The sequence below is a fragment of the Panthera leo genome, chromosome E3, assembly GCF_018350215.1.
Source record: "Panthera leo isolate Ple1 chromosome E3, P.leo_Ple1_pat1.1, whole genome shotgun sequence".
Lineage (NCBI taxonomy): Eukaryota > Metazoa > Chordata > Mammalia > Carnivora > Felidae > Panthera > Panthera leo.
The window spans coordinates 5,376,750-5,402,622 of record NC_056694.1 but is presented as its reverse complement, the minus strand read 5'-3'; the positions used below and the strand labels follow the sequence as shown (position 1 = coordinate 5,402,622).

General features: G+C 47.4%; 1 protein-coding gene across 3 annotated transcripts in view; it reads right to left on the bottom strand.

The window, feature by feature from the left end:
- The window catches only part of LMTK2 (lemur tyrosine kinase 2), a 78,222-nt gene that overhangs the window by 19,585 nt on the left and 32,764 nt on the right, over positions 1–25,873 (bottom strand). For 2 of the 3 annotated variants that reach the window (XM_042922952.1, XM_042922955.1), the window contains exons 4-7: positions 25,151–25,224; positions 21,010–21,128; positions 20,741–20,828; positions 9,014–9,147 (exon numbers count right to left, since the gene is read on the bottom strand). In XM_042922952.1, coding sequence (XP_042778886.1) covers positions 9,014–9,147; positions 20,741–20,828; positions 21,010–21,128; positions 25,151–25,224 — 415 coding nt within the window. The remainder of the gene's footprint in view (positions 1–9,013; positions 9,148–20,740; positions 20,829–21,009; positions 21,129–25,150; positions 25,225–25,873) is intronic. The other variant, XM_042922954.1, reaches the window with a different exon arrangement.

Here is a 25,873-nt window from a genome sequence, read left to right as displayed (position 1 = left end):
CGGCGCCTTCCCCGAGGGCCGTCCATCCGGGCCGTCCGCCCGAGCGGCTCCTGGGCCGCTCCGCTTCCCCGCTCCTCACGCCCGCTCAGTGCAGGTCCTGACACACATCGGACGCGAGGGCTACGGGAAAGACGAAAAGTTACAAGCGAAAGGCCACGGCTCTCACTGTCAAAGGCATCCTAACACTCGAATACGACCCGGCCGGTGTTCTCAGGGAAACGCTCCTCGTCGCCTGGAAACCCAAGCGATGAGGCCAAAAACGGGGGTGTGGCTGGGGGGGCTTGCACACCTGCCCCCTGCCTCCACCCCACACAGACCCAGAGCCACACACGGCCCAGGGGGAAAAGCGGCAGACAAAGGCGACCCGGGGCAGGTCACTTAACACATCAGAGCCTCGGTTTCCGCAGGAACAAACAGGGACGCACACTCACAAGCTTTCGCAGGGGTAAAATAAAGCTATATACGAAAGGTCTCTAATTTGACGCAAAATTGGTACAAACCTTCTCTGAAGCCCGACAGTACGCAAAGCAAAAGACCAGAAAAACACAAAGGTGTAACTTAACGGCACAGGTAATTCTTGACGTCAATGGCTGCTTTGGGTCGGGGAATACAAACATACGCAGCATATTCTCCTTCAAGTTGAAAAACAGGTCTAGTGGTGAGGGTGCCAGACGATCCGGCCCCGACAGGCTCTGTCTGGCTAGGTCCCCACGGCCGTCGCCTCCGCTGTGTGAGTGGAGCAGGCCGACACGGGAGGCGGGAACCCACAGATCTGAGGAGTTCCCCGCCCGGGTTCACCAGGAAGCATCGATGCTTGCTCTCAGCTCACACCAGAGCTAGTGTTAACCCACCTCCAGAAGGACTGCTCGACTGGAAACAGCTCGGCGGGGCCGGAGCCATTTTCAAAATGGCTCTATTTATGTTACCTACACTTTCCTGAGACGGCCCAACTCCTGACAAAAAGAGTAACAGACGGGAAGCAAAATTACTGAAACTTCGCACTGAATATTCTTCTAGGGCGTGACGTACATTATCTTAAGTCATCTTGACAAAGCACTTCAGGAAAAAGATTATCCCTTCACAGAAGAGACAGGGTCGGAAGGATTAAAGGTCGGGGCGTATCTTCTGACGAGCGCTGAATTAACAACTTGAGCCCCAAACCCCTGCTTTGCTCGCAGCGCTCTGCCTCTGGCAGCCGTGAGTGTTAAAATAATCATTCCATGGTTCTGAAGAAACTGCAGGATGTGGCTCAGAAAGGTGCGAGCACAAGACGAAAGCAAACGGGTTCTGAAACGGCACCCAGGACACGGTCTTGACCGCTTTTGCTCCTATTTACTAGGTAAGTCCTTGCTAGCTGAACCACGCTGCATTTAGTGAGCGCCCGCTGCATGCCAGGCACCCGCCAGGCTCTGCGTGTACACAGAACACCTGCACCGTGAAACGCTGGGTGGGCCCTGAGGAAAAGGTTTGGCCAGGACGCTGTCCACCACCGAGGGCCTGGGCTTTGAGGCCCGGGGATCATACCAAGCCTTCAGTTCTCCGTTCTCCCCAGGGCTGGGCCACAGCTAACACTGAGGTGGATGGTCAGGCTGCTAGGGGTCTCCACCCCTGGTTATGGCTCATCTCCTCACCGGAAACAATGACCAGACTGGACAAAATACATAAGGAAGTGGTTTTCAGGTCCCGCACAGCGGACAGCCCAGGGCCGACCCTGAAGAGAAACCAAATACCAGAGGTGACCTACACATGCGCTCCAGCTTTCCGTTGAGGGTCCTTTCCAAACCATGGCACAGATGCAGAGCCCAGAGAGCAACAGCCTCCTTGGACGGTGGAAGCAGAGGCTGCCAGGGAGGCTGAACTGTAGGGCAAGGTGTAAGGAGAGGAGGGTTAAGTGGAGAGAGCACGCGAGGGCCCCTCTGAGTCTTGTCTGCGGCCACCTCCTGAGCTGCGGTGCCCTGGAAGAGAACGAGGGGCTGACAGAGGACACTCCCCAGAGCCAGCTAGATGGTCAGCGTGACGCCCCTCAAAGTCCTTAAGAAGGAGGTGACTCTGACATAAGGCAGGGGATCCTCTGGGCCCGTCCTGAAGACGTCCAAACAAGGACGGGGCCAAGCTGCCAACGAACTGCCTTCCGGACACAACCGCATCACACTCGGCGTGTGTCGGGATCACGAAGAAGGTGAGTGAAAACGCAGTAGGCCTGTGGTGGGGCCGGTACTCCCCAACACACAACTCCCAGAATCCAAGCCGGGGCTAAAAGGCCACATCAGATCAGGGTCAGAGAAGGCCGGCGTGTTTCAGGTGTGCACGTTTCAGCAAGTGACAAACCAGCGGGCTTAAGAACACAGCGCTACACCATGGGTCCCAGAACACTGACTTTCCCAAAAGCCCCAGGACCATCTAGAAAAATGCAACATCCAATACATTACTTAGCACCGATGATTTTAAACTGACACCTAGGGTCCCAAGGCAAAGCGGCCCTCCCCTCGAAGACACCCACTTTCACCTTCCCTCTGCTTCTCGCACACGCTCCTCCTGCGGTGCGCATCCCTTCCCTGGCGTGGCCGGCCCCCACCTTCAGCTCTGTCCTCCCTAATCCTCTCTGCACAGCATACCTGCATTTTGCATTAACTGGGTTATTGGAATACTAGGCTTTTTCTAAGGCTTCCTGAAGCACAGTTTTTTAATTTTCTTTTTTTAATTAAAAAAAATTTTTTGGGGGGGCACTTGGGTGTCGGTTAAACGTCCAACTTCGCCTCAGGTCTGATCTCACCGTTTGTGAGTTCAAGCCCTGCATCAGGCTCTGTGCTGACAGCTCAGAGCCTGGAGCCTGTTTCAGATTCTCTGTCTCCCTCTCTCTTTCTCTCTCTGCCCCTCTCCCGCGCTCTTAAAAATAAATAAACGTTAAAATATGTTCCTCCCCCAGCTCCACCCTCCAGGTAACACGTTTCAACAGACTGGTAGCTATAATCTCTTTGTACTTTTCCCATACACATAGTATACACACAAGAAGGCATTTGCTCTATGCGACGTTACGCCCGCCTCTCTACATCCTCGCTTTTTTTCATTTTTTACTCAACAACATCACACAATGCGGAAAGCCCTCGGAGTCACCATCACAGCAGCTGTCCCTCCGGTAGCCGCGTGGTACTTCCACAGTGCCGGACGGACTGAGATGGGTTCTCGCTCCCCACAACGAAGCTTGCTTTGTTGTGGTTTTTTTTTGTTTTGTTTTGCCGCCCCTTCAGACGACACGGTGCAGTAACAGATCGTTCTCATCCATGTCCTTAAGTTCCAGGGCTTCCATGTCCTAGGGAAGTGAGTCTAGCAGGGGGTAAAGGGAACGTGGATTTCTAATTATACAGCTCCCGCCCTGAAAGCTCTTCAAAATTTGTAATGATTTACACGAAATTCAGGAAACTCCCCCACATCCCTACCAGCAACAGACGCAGGGGCTCCTTTAGTCCTGAGATTCTGTGACTTTGACCTGCGTGTCCCTAGCTACTGAATGTGATCATCCTCCTGTCCGCTGGCCCGGCCCTGTCTCTGCCCGTCTTTCTAGGGGTCGATGTTCTCTCGCCAATTCTGAGGCCCGCTGTGTATCGTGAACGTTCGCCCCCCCGGGGCCGCTCCTTGCGTTGGCAGCTACATCTTCGCAGGGGTGTCGTCCACGGACTTTGTCACGGTGTCTGTTGCCACACAAAGTATTTCATTTGCAGAGAACAGTCAGCCTCTGATGTAGTATCTACCCTTTATTTTACAACTCCCAGGCTTCCTACCTCAGGAAAGGAAGACCTTCCCAGACAGGAGGTCTTGCTCATCCCTCGGTAACACATACACACAGCCTTCTGCAATTTTGCCGGAATCACCTTTATTTCTTACGTCTTTATTTTTATATACAGGGTGGTGCAGAGGTCCAGTATTTTCACCGATGGGTAACGAGCTATGCCCACATTGGATAGGGAAGCCACCTTTTCCGCAGTGACAGGAACATCACTTTGCCATACACTAACTTGCTCCTCATACTGGCTACTGTCCACTTACCTGTTTCTCCATCAAAACCGTCCTGATCTCTATCTCAGTGGCTGACTCTGAGTTCTGATACCTCGTAAAGCAAGCCTCCCTTGCTGCCCCAATTCGCCTCTTTTTCATACTTCACTGGCTCTTCGAGACATTTATTTTTCCATATAAAGCTGAAGATAATTTCACTCCCCCTCTGAAATCGTGTGAGGATTCTTACTGGAATTGTTTGTGAAGCTTGCTTCTCAATTTTGAGTTAACGGACATCTTTGCGCTGCCTGCCTTCCCACCATAAAACGGGGCACATCTCTCCATCTGCTCGCGTATTTTACGTCCTTCAGTAAGACTGCACAGCTGTCTCCACGCAGTCCTGTGCCTTTCTCACATAAATTATTCCCAAGTAACTTATAATGAATTATAACAAATAATTTTGTGGCACTGGTAAAAATGGGATGGGTTTTCTGGCCTCACTTCCAGGTATACTTTAGTATATCTATAAGCAAGCTACAATAAATTCTCATTGATTTGGTTTTTTAAAGAAACTACTATCTTGCTGTTTCTCGAGATACAGTATCATGCCACCAGTAAAAAAGGGTGCCTAGTGAGTGCTTAGGGTAGTTTACTGGCTCGGAGTGTGGGCCTCGGAGCCCCCAGCTCTGGTTTGGAACCCCAGCTCTGCTCTATGACCAGGATCTTATGAGTGAAGAACACGAGGCTAGAAGAGGTGAGGCCCTGTGCCTGGGGCCCTCATTCTCTCATGTCGCATATACTGGTCAAGTGCCTGCAGAGTTGTAGCTCAAGCCAGATTACACAGCCTGCATAAGGAAAATCCTTAGATTTGCATCATAAGAGCAAAGTGACAGTACAATTGTGTCTTCTTTTCATTTAACACCACTAAGGGCCAGATGCTACAGGGGGCTTTGATATAAGATTATCAATTAGGGAGAGCCCCCCCCCCCTGACTTGCTGGATGGGGGCTGCCCAATTCATGAATAATTTAATAAAGCCAATTAGATCTTCAAAAGTAAAATAAAATAATCGGAAGAATTAACGGCAATCATATTTATTGCCATACAAAATTTTTTTTCCTTAAAGACTAATCTTTAGAATACGAAACATTAGAAGGAATTTGAAAAGATAAAATTTGAAGATTTACATGCACACAAATTAATGAAATCTCCTAATAACACACCAGCTGAAAGATCTACTCATGCCAGCCCTGCGGCACAAGCCAATTAGTAACCAAACTTTCTAATCTTTACCAGTGCGAACACCCACAGTACAATTTAAGAAAAACTAATGTAAAACAGAACCTAACCCTAGTGTTTATCTATCGTGCTCCTGCAACCCTGGATACCCACACTCTGAGAGCCGGAGAACCTCAGTGTTTCTCAGCAGAAGGTAACCTTAACTTTAAAACAGGGAAAATCCTGGGGTGTCTGGGGGGCTCAGTCAGTTAAGCGTCCGACTCTTGGTTTCGACTCAGGTCGTGATCTCACAGTTCAGGAGTTTGAACCCCATTGCACTATCAGCACTATCCCTGTTTGAGATTCTCGCTCTCTCGCTCTCTCTCTCTCAAAATAAATAAATAAATAAACTCCAAAAAATATAAATAAACCAGGAAAATCCTAAGGAGGCTCACGAACGATCCGGGTACTCCATCCCTCAGCTACCTGAGGCACCATGAGGCCCGGGCTACTCGCTAGAACCTCTGTGCGCTTAGCTCATGGTGGTGACCTGTGGCATCTCACTGGAGCGGCTCAGGAAGCCTGACGGGCAGGGGACGGGAAGTCCCAGGCTCTCGGCCAGAGTGGCGGAATGGTGTGGAACGTAACCCGCTGGCAGCTTCTGCTGTTGACATGGCCTTCACGGATGTCACATGTAAGCTTCGGAGATGGAGGCTACCTAAGACCCAGGCATAAGTCTCCTCTTAAACAATAAGCAAAAATAAAATTTAATTGCGGGCGCTTTACTAGATCACTTTCCAAACATAGCTGACAGCTTTTATTTTTTTTTTTTTTAATTTTTTTTTTTTTAACGTTTATTTATTTTTGAGACAGAGAGAGACAGAGCGTGAACGGGGGAGGGTCACAGAGAGAGGGAGACACAGAATCTGAAACAGGCTCCAGGCTCTGAGCTGTCAGCACAGAGCCCGACGCGGGGCTCGAACCCACAGACCGTGAGATCATGACCTGAGCCGAAGTCGGACGCTTAACCGACCGAGCCACCCAGGCGCCCCAGCTGACAGCTTTTAGTTGGACATGTGGGCTATTCTATTTTCAACCAACACAGAAACCTGACTTTAAGTCAGCCAATGAATATTCTGAATTCCAATTTAAAAATATGCTATACAGTTTGCTACCACCAAAAACATGATAATAATAAATTAATTAATTAAAATATGGCTACTTAAAAAGAGAGAGAGAGAGAGAGAGAGAGAGAGAGGGGTGCTAACAATTTAAATATTCTTCACCTTGAGTTTTTGTGCCTGGATGACATCCAAACATAAATGTGATTTAATTTGTCACCTGTATTTGTTCTGAAGTTCACAAAAGCCTAAATCAAGTAGGACTTCAACCTATAGGGACTCACAGGAAGGGGCACCTGGGTGGCCCAGTGGGTTAAGCATCCAACTCTGGATTTCGGCTCAGGTCACGAGCTCACAGTTGTGAGATGAGGCCCAAGTTGAACTCCATGCAGAGTGTGGAGCCTGCTTGGGATTCTCTCTCCTTCTCTTTGCCTTCCCCTTCTCATACGTGTGCATGTTCTGTCTCTCAAAATAAATAAACATTAAAAAAAAAAAAACACCTCAACTCATGGGTTGCCAATTTTTTGAGGTCTTTGCCAATTTTTAATATACAGCAGTAGGAACGTACTTGGACTTTAATGCCATTTCTAGCTGCCTCTGAGACCTTTGTGCTGCTGACTCTGACATGATACTCTCTCCAAACGCTCCATCTTCCAAGATCTAAAAATTCCTAAACCAGCTTTTAGGGATTAATCTGCTGTGACTTACAAAAGATTAACAATACAAATATGCTGGGTATTAACCTGCTATAAGATATTAAAGATATGAAATATAAGATTTCTCTGTCATGAAGCAAACAGACCATTTACATTTCGAAGTTTTGTATAAGGGATTCTGCCTTGGGCTTGAAGAAACCCATAATCTCTGGGGTCTTTTATAAAGCCCTTTATCAGAATGATTCACTCACTATGCATGCCAAATAAGATATAGATGTAGGAGAAAAATGTTAATAATTTTCTTTCTTTCCTACCCTGAATAATGTTGAGAATGTGACAGGGTACTTTTCCATGTCTGTTCTCATGCACGCACGCATACACAGCTCTAAACATACAAGCAGGTGTTTTCTTTTAAAAAAAATGGCATCATACTATGAATATATTCCTATGAAACCTACCTCTTAAAAAATAGAATGCTTCATAGCCCTTAAAGTCAAAACACACAGGTGTGCCTTTTCAGGGCTTTGGATTGTTAAGTGTTAAATTATCTAATTAAAGTCAACTGAAGAGTGGCGCCCGGGTGGCTCAGTTGGTTAAGCGTCCGACGTCGGCTCAGGTCATGATCTCACGGTTTGTGAGCTCGAGTCCCACATCAGGCTCTGTGCTGAGAGCTCAGAGACTGGAGCCTGCTTCGGATTCTATGTCTCCCTCTCTCTCTCTGCCTCTCCCCCATTTGTGCTCTGTCTCTGTCTCTCTCAAAAATAAATAAAATGTAAAAAAAAAAAAAAAAACTAAAGAGAAGCTGGTTTCCCTGGAGACTTGAGAAATAATTTCAAACATATTTTTATTTTTTATTTATATATTCGAAGTTTATTTATTTTGAGAGAGAGCCAGGGAAAGGCAGAGAGAGAAAGAGAGAGGGACAGAGAATCCCAAGCAGGCTCCACACTATCAGCGTGGAGCCCAATGTGGGGCTTGAACTCACGAACCTCGAGATCATGACCTGAGCCGCAATCAAGAGTCGGACACCAGGGGTGCCTGGGTGGCTCAGTCGGTTACGCGACCAACTTCGGCTCAGGTCATGATCTCACCGTTCATGAGCTTGAGCCCCACATGGGGCTCTGTGCTGACAGCTCAGAGCCTGGAGCCTGCTTCGGATTCTGTGTCTTTCTTTTTGCCCCTCCCCTGTTGTGCTCTGTCTCTCTTTCAAAAATAAGTAAACATTTTTTTAAAAAGTTAAAAAAAACAAAAAAAGAGCTGGACACTCAACCAACTGGGCCACTCAGGTGCCCCTCAAACATATTTTAAACATAAATCAGAGCTCAGAAGGCTAGAGAAGAATAAGCAGCAATCTCCTTTTGGGTTCACAGAACCATCATCTCCGATAGGACTCAAAGCCCTTTTTTACAAAAAATTAATTACAAAAATTACATCAATGGTCTGAGCCAAACACAACGTGCTCCAAAGAGCTGCGGCTATTCAAGTGGGACCAGGAAGGTTTCGGCACAGATACGTTATACTGACTGCTGCTCACGCACACCCCCCGACCACCTATAACCCAGCCCGGGGGCGGGGCGCTGAGGTGGGAGGGCAGGCCTCTCAGAGCACTGGCACCCGTGTTGTGACCCTCCACAAACAGATGATGCTGGCCTAGCAGACCCTCCCCTCCCCTCCCAGGGATGGGCAGCGGGACCCACCCTGAAATCGCACAATCAGGACCACAGCCCGAAGCTGACGTGACAGGGGAGCACAGAGAGACGTCGGCGGGGAGACGGATGCCGTCTGCCCCCGGCTGAGCGATGTGCAATTTTTTACATTCTCTGAAATTCTGGAAATGGTCTCCGGACCTCAGGCTGTATGCAGACATCCTGTTGCCCGGTTCCGGTCTGACCGAAGCCCAGCTCTACCCTCGCTCTGACCCGGGGCGTCCCGGACAGCTTCTGCTTACACACCCTCCAAGTACTCTCCGGACCCGTCACGCGGACGGCGCAGCCCGGGCGGTGAGCGGGGCGCCGACGGACGGACCCACCTGTGCAGGAAGTGCAGCTTGTGCATGGCGGCCAGGCCCGCCGCGATCTCGCAGGCCATCCGCTGCAGCAGCATGGTCTGCGAGTCCCCCCTCACGTGCTCTTGCTCGTTGCGCAGGTAAGCTTTTAGGTCACCCTGCAAAAGGCAGCGCAGGTCAGTTTCCAGAGGGGACGAGGCGAACACGCTGGCGACCACACACGTGCCTCTGCCCGTGTCAACTATTATTTATTAGAACTAAGATTTGACCTTAATAAAGAGCAAGTTCCAAGTTACAAAGAGTAATTCCACCCAAATGCTTTAAAAGTATAGAAAACACTATCATCTTTTAGGGTCGTTCTAACCAAACGTTAGTTTATCTTTAAATAAACTATCAGTTTAGACGAACACACGTAAAACCAAACAGTGAAACTTAGATAATTTCTCAGTGATGCACCATCTAAACTAAGTGCAGAGGTACAGAAATTTCCAGGTAACTGAGAGGATACGGAGAGTTGAATAAATGGTGCCGTGTGCACTGCCTGTAAGGATTCTAGGACGCACACGGCCAGACATTAGGTCACGAAGGCTACTGCCAGAGCACTCGTGAGCGGCGGAGAGGGAGAGAACGAAAGAAGACCGGCCGGGGGAGGGGGGGGAAGCATTCTGAGTGCTGGCCGAGTCTCTGCCAGCTCCCCCAGGGCCCGGTGTGGCCCCAAGACCGCTCGGAGAAAGAACATTCCGGGCCCTCCAGAAAAATGCATAAAGTTACTAAGCCTATTCAGAGTCTGGCAGCGCGGACAGGAAAATGAACAAACTCACACCGGACGCCTCCTGAGGCACATCCACCGCAACGCCGGGCCCTCCAGGTATCCCTGCCGGACTGCCCCGTGTTACTCTGCCTCTTTTTCAGGACTTTGTTATTAAAAAAATTTTTTAATGTTTATTTTTCAGAGAGACAGACAGAGAGAGACAAGAGTATGGCCAAGGGAGGGGCAGAAAGAGAGATGCACAGAGAATCTGAAACAGGCTCCAGGCTCTGAGGTGTCAGCACAGAGCCCGACGTGGGGCTCAAACTCACTAACTGCCAGATCGTGACCTGAGCCAAAGTCAGACACTTAACAGACTGAGCCCCCCAGGCAGGCATCCCTCTTTGAGGACTTAAATTTAGGACTGTATGTTTTGGGGAATACACGTTTAAGGAAATAAAATCTTCCACATTCTCCTTATCACCACGAGTAAATATTTATTGATCGGACTTAATTCCAAACTAAAGCTTTATATAAACAGTTAACAAAATTTAGAAAGCAAGCCAATAGCTTTCGATTGTCATTATACCTGGGTCAAGTGACGACTCCTGAGGAAGGTAACCAACTAAAGAATAGAATGCATTTCTTGCAACTGTCAGGAAAGAGCAAATTTATCCAATTCTACCCAGAATAAAACCTTAGAACACAATATTCCATGACAAACGTTTGCCTACCTTTAACTGCACACTGCAATGTAAATTCTAGGCCTGCTGCAACATCTAAAGGCTTTCATTCCCAGTCTCAGTGGTTTTTATGTGAATGATAATGTTGAAATTAATAATTACTGCCACGGGAACTTCTGAGCAGTGTGCCAAGCACCGTGCGAGGAGTGTCTACACCTGCTGCCTCGAATAATTCCTGCAATTTGAAGCATTTCCTGGCTGTGGAACTGAGGCTCAAGGAGGTTAAGAAATCTCGACGAGGCCACAGCCAATAAACAGTGGGGCCGTATCTCTACTGTTTAGTTTTACCAACCTGTCAAGAAAATCCACTTAGGGTTGCAGATCAAATCAATTTACTTTATAAGAATGAATGTAAAATAACTTCATGTCAGCCACATGCATTCGTCGGATCCCCCCAAACTTAATGGGACTGCTCTGCCAGGGAAGCAGTTTCGTGCCCTCGGGACCCGTATGTCCTACCTCTTATTTCCTCCCAGACGTGATGCTGGAATCACAAGCCGCTCCAGGAGAGAAAGAGACCCTTCTTGCCTTTGAATAATACATGTCCCAGAGAGCCTGGGAGACTACATCGGTTAAGGATTCGACTTCGGCTGAGGTCATGATCTCGTGATTTGTGGGTTCGAGGCCTGCGTCGGGCTTTGCACTGACAGCATGGAGCCTGCTTCGGATTCTGTCTCCCTCTCTCTCTGTCCCTCCTCCATCTGTGCATGCTCTCTCTCAAAAATAAAAATACATGCCCCTTCCCACCCCCACCCCACCTTCCCCCAGGCTAGGCTCTACCCAGTGTTGGAGTGGGTGGGAATAAAGACGGAGTCTCATGACAAATACATTAATCCAGACTAAGACCAGCAAAAAGCTCCAGGCCTACAGGCTAATGAGATTTTCATAAGGTGGCCCACATGGAAACTAAATATGAAAATGAACAGCTTTTTATTTACATTACCAGTGAAATGGCAACTTAAATCCATTTGTCCAACCCCTTTCCTGCAATATCCATCTAAGAAAAAATCACCCTCACACAAAAGTAGCATTATGCTGTGCTGTATCTGGCCAATTCTCAAAACAAACAGAAGCTGCTGGCAAACAGTGAACACTTTGCAAGTGACTTTGGCCATGAAGGGAGAATGGCAGAGTGGGTGGAGTTATTTTTCAAGGTTATCTAAAGTGCAGTTCAGCCCTGAACAATGACGGGGTTGGGGCACCGACCCCCGAGCGGTGGAAAATCCACACAGAACTTCAGACTCTCCAAAAACTCAACCACTAGCAACCTGTGGTTGACCAGAAGCCTTACTGATAACAAAGAGTTGCTTAACACATATTTTTATGTGGCATATATTATAGACTATATTCTTATAATAAAGTAGGCCAGAAAAAAGAAAGTGTGGAGAAAATGATAAGGAAGAGAAAATATATTTACAGCACTGGCCTGTATTTGTCGGGAAAACTCTACGTGTGGGACCTGCCCGGCTCAAACCCATGTTGTTCAAGCGGCAGCTGGATATTCATCACCATCCACCGTGCTCAAGGTGTCTTCTCTCTCCACAGTAATTCACTCCCCAAATCTCACCAGAAGATGCATAACAAGCACAAGGGGATTTTGCTTAAGAATGTTACCGCCCCTAATGTTTCCAGCTTGGCCTCTCCCGACCCCAACCCCCAGCGCGGGGGACAAAGTCAGCAGTTAGCAAAACGCTGGCAAACACACCTCTAAGCTGGGTGAGGAGCTGACACCAATGATTACGGAGGAGCCCGATGGGACTCGTGGTGGTTTGTGCAGGACCCAGGGTTGGTTCTATGTTCTAGAAAGACCGTCGGCTCTCCTGGTGCCACCATTTAGAAGAAAAATCAGCGTAAAATCTTTAATTACAGTAAAAATGTTTCTATTAAATAAATACCAAAACCGGATTCATTCTATCCAAAACAGACAAAACCGTATTGAGACGCCAGGTTTACTTTATTTATGTTTGCGTGGTACTTGGTGAGCAGACAGGGATTATTACTTTGGTCCCTTATTTAAAGAAAAACCCACCAAGAACAGCAATATATTCTGAATTAAAATCGTTCCCTTTATCCAAGTCTTAAAAATTTCTCAGATCCTCCCCCAAACCCTCCCAGAAAGCCTGGAAAAGAAGGACGTATGACACTAGGTGGCAGCAAAGCGCCGCACTCAGGACTGCGCGGAGCCGGGGCCGGGAAGGACTTCACGCACCGCCCCGAGCGGCCCGCAGACCTTCAGACAGAGGCGCACTAGTGTCCTCTTAAATTCCAGCCCGGGCCACCAGGAGGGCCACGCAGCTTTCTTCGGGGCACCGCGAACGATGAATTCATTTCATCACAATGCGAAAACGCAACCAGCGAGGAGTTCTAGGAGTGCAAAATTACAGTCTCTTATACTTTTAACAGGAGGACTTTGGGGGAGAATTTATGATTTTTAAACGAAACTGGAATGAACGGGTGCAAGACCGGCATAAACAGCCACATACTGGGCCCCCGCTGACGGAAGGAAATGTCCACACGAAGCCAACGCCCCAGTACCCGTCTGGCCGTGTCCCCGCCCGCCGGAGGCTGCTTCCTCGGCCCCGAGCCCTCACCTGCCAGCGTCCATCCCCCGACACACCAAGCGTCGTTGTTACGGATTACTCACCCCTGTGCTCACGCGCTCAGACACCCCTCAGGTCAGTCCAACCAGGAACCAAACAAGCCTCCCTCTGCCTCCACACTCCTCCTGCCCCGGCCGTCCCATTCCCCCTTCTCCCCTTCCCCCTTCGCACGTGCACTCTGAAGCCTGGTCTGCACTGGCTGGCCCACCTCCCGGGATCCCACTCCCTCATGACCCTGTCCCCACGCCTCCCCCACGCTCCGCCGCTGCTGCCCCCCCCTCCACCAGCACTGCCAGGGTAGAGTCATCCCTCCCCCCTCCCCCTCCCCCCGCCTCCCGGTCTCCTCCTAGCTCACTGGCATGCCTTTTCCAGGCCCCTGTGCTGGCCCCTCCCCCTCTCGCTCATCAGCAAGTGTTGGCACCGCCCAGGGCTCCATCCATCCTGCCACTGCGGACACTCATTCTCGGGTGACTCTACCCACCCCAAGGCTTTAAAAATCATCTCTAATGCACTTCTCAGGCTCAAAGCCCTCCTGAGGCTTTCCTCCCGAGCCCCAGACTCATCTTCCCAACTGCTGACTTGACACCCTCTCCTGGATGCCTTCCGTCGAGCTGGTCTGATGCAGACCTCGGACAACCTGCTCCGTCTCGGGAAATGGCATCACCATCCTCCCGGTGGGTGAGACCAAAACCGAAGGCCTCGTCCTCGAGTCCGCTCTGTCTCTAGACGTCCAACCCATCGCCAAGTCCTGGGCAAGGCCTACTTTCACCAAAGCCCAGGGCGGCAGCCAGGCGTGAGGAAGGGAGAGGCCACCAGCAGGGCCCAGGGACACCCTCACTGTCAAGCCTGATCATGCTGCATCGTCATCCTCTCTGCTGCCTCTGGCCAGGGACCCTGTCACACGCACCTCTGTTCCACTGTTACCCCACACCCTCTCTTCTTCGTGAGCTCTGTGGGGGCAGGGACATGCCATTCATCTTTGCCCAGAACCTAGAAGGCTCCCCGTGCATGGGCTTACTTGATGAACACATTTGTAACTAAGACATGCCCATTAACTAGGCATCTTCTGTACGAAAGGACAGTTCTAAAGTGCAGGTTTCCCTCTGGTGGAAAAAACATGTACAACCGTTAAACCACGTGGTATAGAAACACACAGAATAACGTTAAGCCATAAATTAAAATCCCTACTTTGCCACTGGTGATCATGTGACCTGAGGCAAGCCAATTAACCAGACAAAGAAAGAAGAACAGAAAGCCTGGTGCTGAAGCCTGGGTTTGGCGCTTCAATGAGCACCTTCATCTCCCTCAGCCTCAGTTTCCCTATCTGTAAAATGGAGCTCCTGCCACTCCACCTCACAAGGGCTCTCAACACCCACAAAGTGAGTAACGGATACCCCGTGCCCAGCACAAGGTCCGGCACAGACCGGCTAGAGCTATCCCTTCCTTAGGCCTCTTGGTGGGCATGGCCAAGGTTCCTTCGGCTCTAAGAGCCCATGATTCTAAGCGGCCCTGACTCCTGACAAGAGGCGGACTAAAGCAAGCCCCACAGAGGAACATGCAGCACATCGAGAACCCCAAACGGACTTCTTTCCCATTCTCATGTGGCTACTGCTAATTCCTTTCAGAAACTCGTCCTCTGCTTTATCGGCGATCAGAAAGCCAAAAAGAACGCTCCCTCGCAAAGAAAATACTGTCTCTTGCTTCGGAGTCAGGTGACAAGAGTCAAAGAAACGGATGAATCTTCAGAAAGATTAAGACAGAGCAATGTGTAACCTGCACTCCTCTCTCTGCCACCTCGGCCCTCGGTCTGGGCTCCAGAGTGGCCTGTCTCTGCTTTTCACCCTTTCAGCTCATCTTTTCCAGCAGACGTCAGCCTGCCTCTCTCACCAGGACGTGCATTCCCGCCCCCACCCCCCCACCCCCCCGGCTCCCCAGGGGGACACTGGCTGAGGGGCTGTTCCCGCTAGGAGGTCTATCCAACTGCTCTTGCGTGCTGAGCAAACACCTTCTCCAAAGTTAGCCTTCTCCAATGATCCCAGTTAGAACTGCTATACTTCTCCCTTTTTTTTTTTTTTTTTTTTGTAAAAGTAATCTCTACACCCAATGTGGGGTTTGAACTCATGGCCCTGAGATCAGGAGTTGCATGCTCTCCCGACTGAGCCAGCCAGGTGCCCAGAACTGCCATACTTCAATACACACTACTCAGACCTTTACTCAATCACTAACTGCGATCAATTTAAGTAACTAAATATGAATAGAAATAGCTCCTATGTCTTGAGTACTTACCATGTGCTCCAAAACTTACTTTACCAGCTTATTAATGGTCAGGGTAGTCTACAGGGTAGGTGGCATTATCCCCATTTTACAGAGGCCTAAACTGGGACTTAAAGAGGTCAGGTAACTTTCCAGAGTGACACACGAGTGGCAGGATGAGCATCTGAAGGCGGGCCAGCCTGGCTCTCCAGGTGGGAAACACAGGGACCCGGGTGACCCGCCTGTGTTCCCCAGGGCGCCGGGCACAGCTCCTCGTACCCAGCTGGTGCCTGGTACGCTTCTGTTGAATGAGTGGTCCCTACCCAAAAGCAATCTCCTTGCCTGGACAGTCACGAGCGAGCGGTGTGCACCTTCCATGGCAGAAAGCCGGAGGCAGCACCCCGCAATCATCGCTCCTTCCCTGAGCACGGCACCATGAGCGTTCCAAACTGGTGGCTACAGTCCAGCTACCAGACTCGCTCTCTCTTCGTTTTCTTTCATAAAAAGCCTAAGATAAAGTGCTTTTTCAACAACAGACCGGTAATTCCACATCACCAGAATGACTTAAGTGCAAAAATAGTCTCTCCTTTCTATTTAAAAGACGTTATCGTTGCGTATGATCACCGCCCGATGACGACTGAAAGGCCAATGTTCATTCAATAGCTCTTGACCTACTAAGAACATGTGAAGATAGTGGCTCCTTTCACTGTGGCCGCAGCTGCTTATGACCAAGCCCAAGCTATTACCCTCTGTCCTCTGGATCCTTGCCAGTGGGCGGTTTTGCTTCAGGTGACGCCCCTCTGCTCTGGATGGCCTATTTCTGGGAGGGCTGTGGGGCATCCAGGCCGGGAGCAGGGCTCGGTACTGAAGCGAGGCTTTGGTGCGTCGGGGGGACATCCCCGCAGGTGGGTGCCCTCTCTGGTTCACCGGGATGATGCTACCTGACCATTCCTGCCACGGAGCCACTGCACACACCGAGCCTGGGCAAGCGGACTTCAGAGCTGGTGACCCCGCTCCCTCTGAAGCTTAGCAGGGCCCAGAGGTGATGAGCCCGAAACTGTCCAATGACACAAACGTGACCCTCGCTGCTAGGCAAGGTGGAGGGTTCCCTGGGTCAACAGCCTCTACCTGGACAGGAGACTGGGCACTCGGAGCACTTCCTAGCATCCTGCTAGCACAGGGACCAGCTGGGATGGCACCTTAAATAACAGTAAGTAATCATCGATTTGCACGTGTGTGGTAAAAACCGGTAACGTAACACTACCATCTTAACCACTGGTAAGTGCTCAGTTCGGGGCATTAAGAGCATTCACGCTGCGGTGCCACCGTCACCACCGTCCTTCTCCACAACTCTTCATCTTCCCAAACTGAGACTGTGTCCCCATTAGGCACACTCCCCATCTCTCCCAACTCGGTCCCCGGCAACCACCATCCCACTCTCGGTCCCTGTGAGTCTGACTGCTGTAGATGCTTCATAGGTGGAGCCACGCGGGATCCTCTTCCAGCGGTTTGGCTTATCTCACTGATCATGCCCTCAAGGTTCATCCACGTTGGAGGTGTTAGCATTTCCTTCCTTTTTAAGACTCTGTAATACTCCACGGTATAGACTCGATTTTGTTTACTTATTCATCCACCAATGGACTCTTGAACTGCTTCTACCTTTTGGCTACTGCGAATCATGCTGCTATAAACAGGGGCGTGTGAACATCTCTTTGAGATGCTGCTTTCCATGATTTTGGATATATGTCCCTACAAGTGAAATTCCTGGGTCGTGTGGTAACTTGTAATTTTTTGAGAAACGATTGCTTTTAAGGTTTTGTTGTTGATCAACGTACCGCTGGGCAGTGCACTTAAATTAAAAATAGCTATTAGCTCTGCACCGCCAATGAAAGCTGTTGGTGGGGGTGAGGAGCTCTTTCCAAACTTCTAGCTACAGGAGTGAACGTTCTCCCATGACGACTTAGGAGGTTCACATAAAATGTTTCAAGGAGTCGTATTTGTTGAATGGGTGTACAAAATTAAAAAAAAAAAAAAGTTTTATTTGTTAATTCTGGAGGGCTATATGCATAATCCTCACCCCAAAATACGGAAACCAGTACAACTTTGGGTAAGTTAATATTCTCCGCATACTCAGTCTAATAAGTACTTGGAGAATATGCATTTAAATGTGAGACCCAAATGTCCTGGGTAAAAACCATATAAAAAGAATGTTAACAAAAAGCATGTATTTATTATATTTACATAAGGGGCACCTGGGTGGCTCAGTCGATTAAGCGTCCGACTTCGGCTCAGGCCATGATCTCACAGTTCATGGGTTTGGGCCCCGCGTCAGGCTCTGTGCTGACAGCCTGGAGCCTGGAGCCTGCTTCAGATTCTGGGTCTCCTCTCTCTCTCTTTCCCTCCCCTGCTCATGCTCGCTCGCGCTCTCTCTCTCTCAAAAATAAACATTTTAAAAAATGTATAATGACAAAGATACAAAGAATACTCTTGAATCTTGTCAATTCTGACTTTTTTATAGTAATTGTAAAGGAGCTGTTTGTGTGCTTTGTAATGTTTCAGTTTCTTTATAAAGTAGGTTAAACTACTACTCCCAAAAAGAACAAGCAGCTTTGTGAAAAAATGAATTAGAATAGCACTAAAACTAAACCCATCGCCTGAACCATTTAGAAGACAACATAAGGTGAGCATCCAGAAGCTTTTACCATTCCAGGAAAAACAATAATGTCTAATAAAACTTCCAGGAATAGACGGGGCAGAGAGGGAGAGAGAGAAAACCCCAAGCAGGCTCCACACTGTCAGCACAGAGCCTGATGGGGGCTCGAACCCACAATCTGCGAGATCATGACCTGAGCCAAAAACCAAGGGACAGACGCTTAATCGACTGAGCCACCCAGGCGCCCTGAGATAGTTTTGTAATTACGAGAACTGTGGTATTTCAAGTAGATATGCTCCCTGCCACATTTTTGTTGTGTTTGATCAGGAAGAGTGTTTTGATTGTTATTCAGAAAAAATATCAAGAGCTTAGGGACCCAAAAGAACCACCATAGAGTGTCTCAGAAAACTACAACTCTGACTGCAGACTTGTCTCCTCACACAGAGACACTAGACCATAGGGCTTCTCAAACGCTGTCCGCACAAGAATCACCTGTCACATCAGTTAGCCTGAGCCAGACTAAAAGGAGCAGTTCTCATATTGTAATAACCGAGGGTCATAAACATTATGACTGATAACATTGAGATAAAACAAAACGTAGATGCAATAAAATAATCAGGAATGTCATCGAGTAGGTCGTCTTCTTAGTTCTCATGCCTCCATTCAAAGGTTTATCGGGCTAAATAACCACGATCACATGTCTGCTCTCACTACCAAGGAGGCCTAGAGGACAGTGACCGAACTCTCCCTCCGGATCCATGGATCCATGTGGGAATTCGTCTTCCAATAGCAGGTGTTCAACAAAGAAGCACCCTTGATGTTCGGAGAAAATGTGGGCTTGGGACAAAAAAGCAAATGGGATTTCAGTTTTCCTCACATGGAGGGAAAGCTCTATGAGGTCCCAGCTTCTTTGGGGGAGGGTTAAAATATTAATTTTAGACTAAGTCAAATTACATACGCATATTGTAACTTCCAGTGTCATCGTACCAAAAACTAAGAACAGTATCTAAAATCCAAACTAGTAGGTGCGAAAAACTGAACCAACCACCACCCCCACCCCCCCCAAAAAAACCCACCAAGAATCCAAAAGAAGGCTAGCAGAAAAGCGAAACAGAAAAATTGAAACAAGTAGGTAGGAAAAATAATACAAAATAGGTACATAAAAATTCCAACCATGTCATAAATGCAATAAACATAAACGGACCACACGTTCCATGGTAAGTGATCAAGACTGACAGATTAACAAAATTTTAACGATAAGCTATTTTCAGGTGATGTAAACCAAAGGACTTAGACACACCAGGCAAATTCTAACCAAAAAAGGCTGGGATAACTATATTAATATCAGTAAAGCACAGACTTAATCCTCAGTAATGCTTTTAATCTTATGAAGAGTCCCTTCATAATAATGAAAGCTTAAAATTACAAGACATTGCATCAATTCTAAATTTGTATCCTTGACACAACATTCAAAGCAAATACAACTAGAATTATAAGGAAAATCTGTAATCAGAGCAGATTCTACTGTGCCTCTTAATAACTGATAGAAAACAGACTCAGACTCCTCTATCAATGCCCTCCCAAATCAGAAGGATGCAGGAGATTTGAACCACCTCATATGCTTGACCCAGAAGACCTATACAGATACACTTGCACAGAATGTACCAGAATATACATCCTCCCCCTCCCAGCGCCTACAGAGAATATAAAATACACTGATCCTAGAGTGAAGCTGAACACAGCCTGGAACAGAGCTGACGTACAAGATCAGTGAGAACCATTCTGCTCTCAGCAGTCGCTGAGATTGGGGGCTACTCTGATATAATCCAATGAAAGCTAATATATCAAGTTTATTAATTTTTCTTTGTAATTAACTACCACTGCCAACAAGAGGAATATTCACATCACACTTTGGAATTAGAACAAAAATCCACAATGGTTACTGCCCGTTTTAATTTTGCCGGCTGACAATACTGTCTGAACGAACTGGGGGTTTATCTCGATGTACTCCCACCTTTCCGTGCACGATCTTAATGTTTTCACGTTCTGAAAACTGAGACGATGCGAAGAAATCAATCAAAACCCAGTTTTTTAAAAAAACATGTTTACAGGAACTTTTCACATAAAAATTAGTATTCATAAAAACCGTGTTTGTGCAGCTTTTATGCACAAACTGCACAAACACAGTTTTTCCAACTTATAAATCTCAGTAATACTGTCATGCGAAGAAGTGAGGCTATTAATTTTGGGTTAAAAAAAATCATCTAATTATTTAAAAATCTAAACGGCACGTACATTCACTATTTTAAAAGCCTGACAGGTCACGGGTACTCGACAGGTACGATGATTACCTCATTGGGGAAAAGTGTTTCAAACTGCCTAGCTGAGGTCAAGAAAGACCTCGAGCTCTAGGGAAGGGGATGCTGGAGATCCAAACTCTGGCTCTGGCATATCCTTGATGAATAACATTTTCTCAATCTCCGTGAGCCTTACTTTAATCATATAGAAAGTGTGGACAAATATGATTAGATGAAATGCACGTGAACAGCTCAGCATAGGGATGGAGTGTAAAAACAACACTGACGTAAGTGTCCGTCAGGACTGTTTTCAAAAGGTAATGACTTAGCACATTGTAAAGTTTTTAAAACGGGGGACAGAAGTGAAAGCAGTCCCTCATCCGGCATTTCTATCTGTCAAAAACACTTGGGTGTCACGTTTTGAACGCTTGACCTTGAATTTCCACTAAAAACTTACCAGGTCACAGAACTCAAACACCAGGAGATAGGGAATTGCTTCTACACATTGTCCAACACACTGAAGAATATTTGGATGCTGAAGAACACTGGGGAAAAGAAAAGTCACGTGTCATTCATCAGGGAGCACACGAGTACACCCGTTCAGACAGTAATCTAAATTTTAACATTCATCACAATTTAAATACGATACATTGCAAAGTCATTTTAAACACCTGGTCCTCAACAGACCCCGGACTATGTTTACAAAACACATCTTAAGGTACTTACTAGTAAGGTTCGCCATTTTTCAAAAAAGTATCTTGTTCCTTTGGGCTCGCGCTCGCTTTTAACTCCTTCACTATTACTCTCGCTACACTAGTGCCTGTGTAAATCTCTCCAAGGAGGACCTAAAACAAAGAACAGGTTTTCATCTCACTTCCATCGAAATGGTAAAGAAGCAGGTCTCACTCATCAGGAAATGGAATCCAGGAAAATAAATGAAGGAACAATCAGAAGGTCCTCTATTATGAAAATACTACCTCAGAAAAAGCTTGTGAAATGAAAATGTTTTCCTTGTTTTAAACTGTTTACTGGATATGGACAGCATTCATCTATGTATCCGTGTTTCTTTTCTATTTATTTTAAAAATGTACTATACTTTCACAAATATTACCGGTGACATCACAGAAGAGTTATTCACAAGTTCAGTTCAAACAGAACTCAAATGTTTCTCAAAACACTTCAGCTGGGTTTTGTTATTTTGTCTCCTTCACGTAAGAGAAAGTAAAGGGACAAACAGCAGCGTACATATTATCACAGCATTGTGACTTTAAAAATCTATGGCATCGCAATTATTCCAGACCTTTATCTTATACCGAAACCTCAGTTAAAACACAAGGAAAAAATATGCCACCGAAATCAACAGAAAACAAAATGAATGAAAACGAGCAAACGAGCACACGACGAGCAAAATACCAAATACAACATTGGGCAATACAGAGGTGTTCCGAAAATACAATATTTAAGATGAAAATGATAATGAAGTGAAAGTTTTCATTTAATTCAAGAATGGCCAAAACTAAAAGCCTTCTTTTTGAAATAGTTTTCAATATTTTATCGAGTAGATTAACTTTAATGCCCTGGAAATTGAGAATAAGACCGTGAACAGCATGTATTGTGTTTATTAAAGAATGTAAGGGCAGAAAAAGAAACAGATAAGAAATTCTGATAATTAACCAAGTCATATTCCTGGTTTCAAATAACTAGCCTGTACATCTACCATAAGCCTAACACTGATCAGATATCAATTCCAGAAAAGATCAGGATAATCTCACTCTCTCTACCACCGCTGCCATCATCCTTGGTCTTCAATGTCAGCAGGGACAATTCAGTCAACATCTTGACCTCTTAGGTTTTCTACCTCACTTCCAATACTCTTTTCTATGACCCAATCTTGGCAAAAAACTCCCACAGGTCTAGACCTAGCTAATAACTGGATCATGTCCCAAACCCTGAATTTTAAATGTTTTTATTTTTGAGAGAGAGAGAGACAGAGAAAGAGAAAGAGAGAGGGACAGCGAGAGAACGAACACAAGTGGGGGAGGGGCAGAGAGGGAGAGGGACATAGGATCCAAAGCAGGCTCCATGCTGTAAGCACAGAGCCCAACATGGGGCTTGAACTCATGACCCGTGAGATCATGACCTGAGCTGAAGGCAGACACAATTGACTAAGCCACCCAGATGCCTCCCTAACCTTGAATTTTAACTTCTCCTTCTCTACCAGTCCTCTGATTTCCAGCTCACTTCAACCGTCTAACCCAAGAAGGGCACAACCTGGCCTCCAGATCCATTCACGATAGCAGCCCTCTACCACTGCCCTACCACAGGGCCCCCTCCCCTCCCTGGCAGCTTAGGGCCCATGATCCTCCACTACCGCCACCCCCTTCACCACTCTTGCTGAGGCCTAGGAGCTCAGCCAAACCCCAGTGCTGCTAACACTCAACTACCTGCCTACAGTAACATCGAATGTAGACAAAACACACGCACACGACCACGGCGACTGGCCTCGTTTCAAATCTGTGAGGGTCCTCAGCATTCCCATCCTCCCGCTGCGTTCCCTACCGGATGGATTTCCCGGGAGGACTCTTTCACACCCTCTCCTCCTGTTCAAACCCCCAACGTGTCTTTTGACTCCTCCCTTTCAAACTGGCCTCTGTTCATTGAATAAAGTAACCAGAAGTGGACTTCCCCATTTTATACCAGCACCTGTACCCACACGCTGCTTTTATTCCCGTTTCAAGAGAACTCTGACAGCATCCCCCCTCGCTGTCTCCTGCATTATCACTTCCTCCCCTATTGCATAAAGTGGCTAAAATAGCTACACAGCCTATAAAAAGCAAAGCAAACCAAAACAACCTTCCCTTGGCCCTGGGACGGCCCCAAACGGCTCGTACTCCACGTCTCTGCTCCCTTTACGGTAAAACTCCTCAATGGGGTCGTCTACACGAGCCGTCTCCACCTTCTCCCTTGCACCTACATGTGAGGACGTGACCCCCGAACAGCCTCTTTTGACAATACCACGGACCTCACGTGGCCGAGTCCCACTTTTCCCAGTCTTGTCTTAGTCTGCCAGCAGCAGTCACTACCATTTATCTTCTTGGGTCTCCTTCTTCGCCGACCCTTAGAACACCCTGCTATCCTGCGCCCCCTCCTTCTCAGTGGCCAATTACCTCAGTCTCCGTCACCAGCTCTCCCTGACTGCGCTGACCCCTCCCAACCAGACCCTCGGGGCTCAGTCCCCCTGCCTCCCCTTCCCCTCCACGTTCAGGGTCTCGGTGATTCCACCTGGCCTCTTACCTTTGAATTCCAGCTATACACTGAGTTCTCCCAAATGTCTATCTTTGGCCTAGACCCTCGCCCTTGAACTCTAGGTGTGTATTTCCAACTGCCTACTCCTCTCTCCATCTGGATGCCCACGAGCCATTGCACACCTAACCTACCCAAAAGCGAACTCCCGACCTCCTCCTCCTCCACGCCTGCTTCTCCTTAATCTTTCCGTTTCGCTTGACAGCAATTCTCTGCTTCCCACCAACCGGGCCACAGCAGCCATCCTTGACCCCCCTCTTCCGGACTCCACATCTGATCCGTCCCCAGTCCCGCACGCTCTTATCGCAAACGCCATCTCGACTCGCACCACTTGTCACCACTCCGTGCTATCATGCAAGCCTGCCTGCACCTCGCCCGTATGACTGCAGTAGCCTTCTAAGCAATCTTCCTGCTTTCCCCTTGGCCTTCCACAACATAATTGCCCGCCTGGTCCTTGTGAAGGGAAGCCAGACTGCATCCCTCGGGTCTCAGACGCCCGAGTCCTCTCCCACCTCACTCTGAGTAAAAGTCTCTGGATGCGTATGCTGTCTCCCATCACCTGGCTCCCCCACACCCCTCTGGGCCCGTCTCCTCCTCCTGAATGTTTACTGTCTGATCTTCCCACACACACACTCTCTCTGTAGCTAGAGATTTAGCCTTTGTCGGGCAGGGTTCTCTCGTTTGCTGCTACATTCATAGACTCCATGCAGGTCAGGACTTCACCCATCGTTCCCCATGCTGTACCCTCCACATTGAGAACAATGTGATAGGTAATAGGTTTTGCTATATGGCTTAGAAGATTCAGTGACTAATAAAGGCTGCATGACATCAGAGATACAGGGCTGACAAACAACTCTGAATGGAAAGCAAGGTGCGTAACACGGCTGACCACTGAGCACATACATCTTGTCTTGACCACCCTGCTTATGATGCAATCGCTGCTCAGTTAGGAACCTTTTACCCAGAATGACTGCTAGCTACATCACGGAACTAGCTGTTGTAATAAAATTATTCCTTCTGAATACCCCGTGGTAAAAGGATCAACAAAGCACTGTTACCATTCGTCCCTTGACAGGCCAGGAGAAAGAGAGAACAGTTCTTTGTCGTGGTTTTCATTACAATACTACGATGCATCAAGAATTCTAAAGTGGTTTCAGTATCACAAGGGAGGGAGGGAGGGAGGGAGAAGGGGAGAAGAATGAAAAAAATAATAAAAATATAAAAATAAATAATAAATAAATAAAATAATAATTTAACTTGAGGAGGATAAAAAGCTTCCAAAATTCCAGTTTCTTTTCCCTGTTTACTGTTCTTGCACCAACAATGAGAAAAGCATCTGCTATATAAATAAAAGGCCTTCTTGGAAAAACGTATCCACCTGGAAACGCTGAAACCCCTCTTTCTGGGGCGGGGGGGGGGGGGGGGTTCAGGCATAATGAGGAGAATCAATCCGTACCACAGCATCCAAAGAGAATGTGGAATGTCACACAGAACAATTCTTAATTACCTTCAAATTCTAAACACTAGCACTAGGAAGGAAAAAAAGTAAATGTGAACATCTTACCTTTCCAAACCAGCCATTTCCAATTTCCTGTATATAGTTCAGACTGTGGCGGGCAACTTGGGACTTCAAACCTTCTGCAGGAAAAAGAACATAAAAACTAAATAGGGACATTTAACTGACATACAATAAATATTAAATACAAAATCTAAAGTATAAACATGAACATAAAGTTACAGCTTGTCAGCACAAAGGTAGAAAATAAAGGTAAATATAAATTCATACATACATATATACATATACATGTACATATATATATATATATATATAATCACTTTCAAACCAATACTGCCAAAATGGTTTCAAGTTTTAAGACTGACAATATTTTTTTGAATGAGTTTCCTACTGATTCTTAAATGCTTTGCACTGTTTTTTTGTTTGTTTGAAAGAAAGAGAGAGAGAGAGAACATCCACGTGAGCAGAGGAGGGGCAGAGAGAGGGAGAATCCCAAGCAGGCTCCACACTGTCAGTGCAGAGCCCAACGTGGGGCTTGAACTCACCAACCACAAGATTGTGACCTCAGCTGAAATCAAGAGTGGATGCTTAACCGGTGGAGCCACCCACACACCCAGACACTGTGTTTTCTGATCTAACCTACTCTCCTCTAACTACTGATCACCATTCCACTGGCTTTTACTTAGTCCTTAGTTCCAGGGTAGAAGTGAGTATCTTGTCAAAAACCGTCAGTGTCCGTGCATGGAACTGGAGGGTATTATGCTAAGTGAA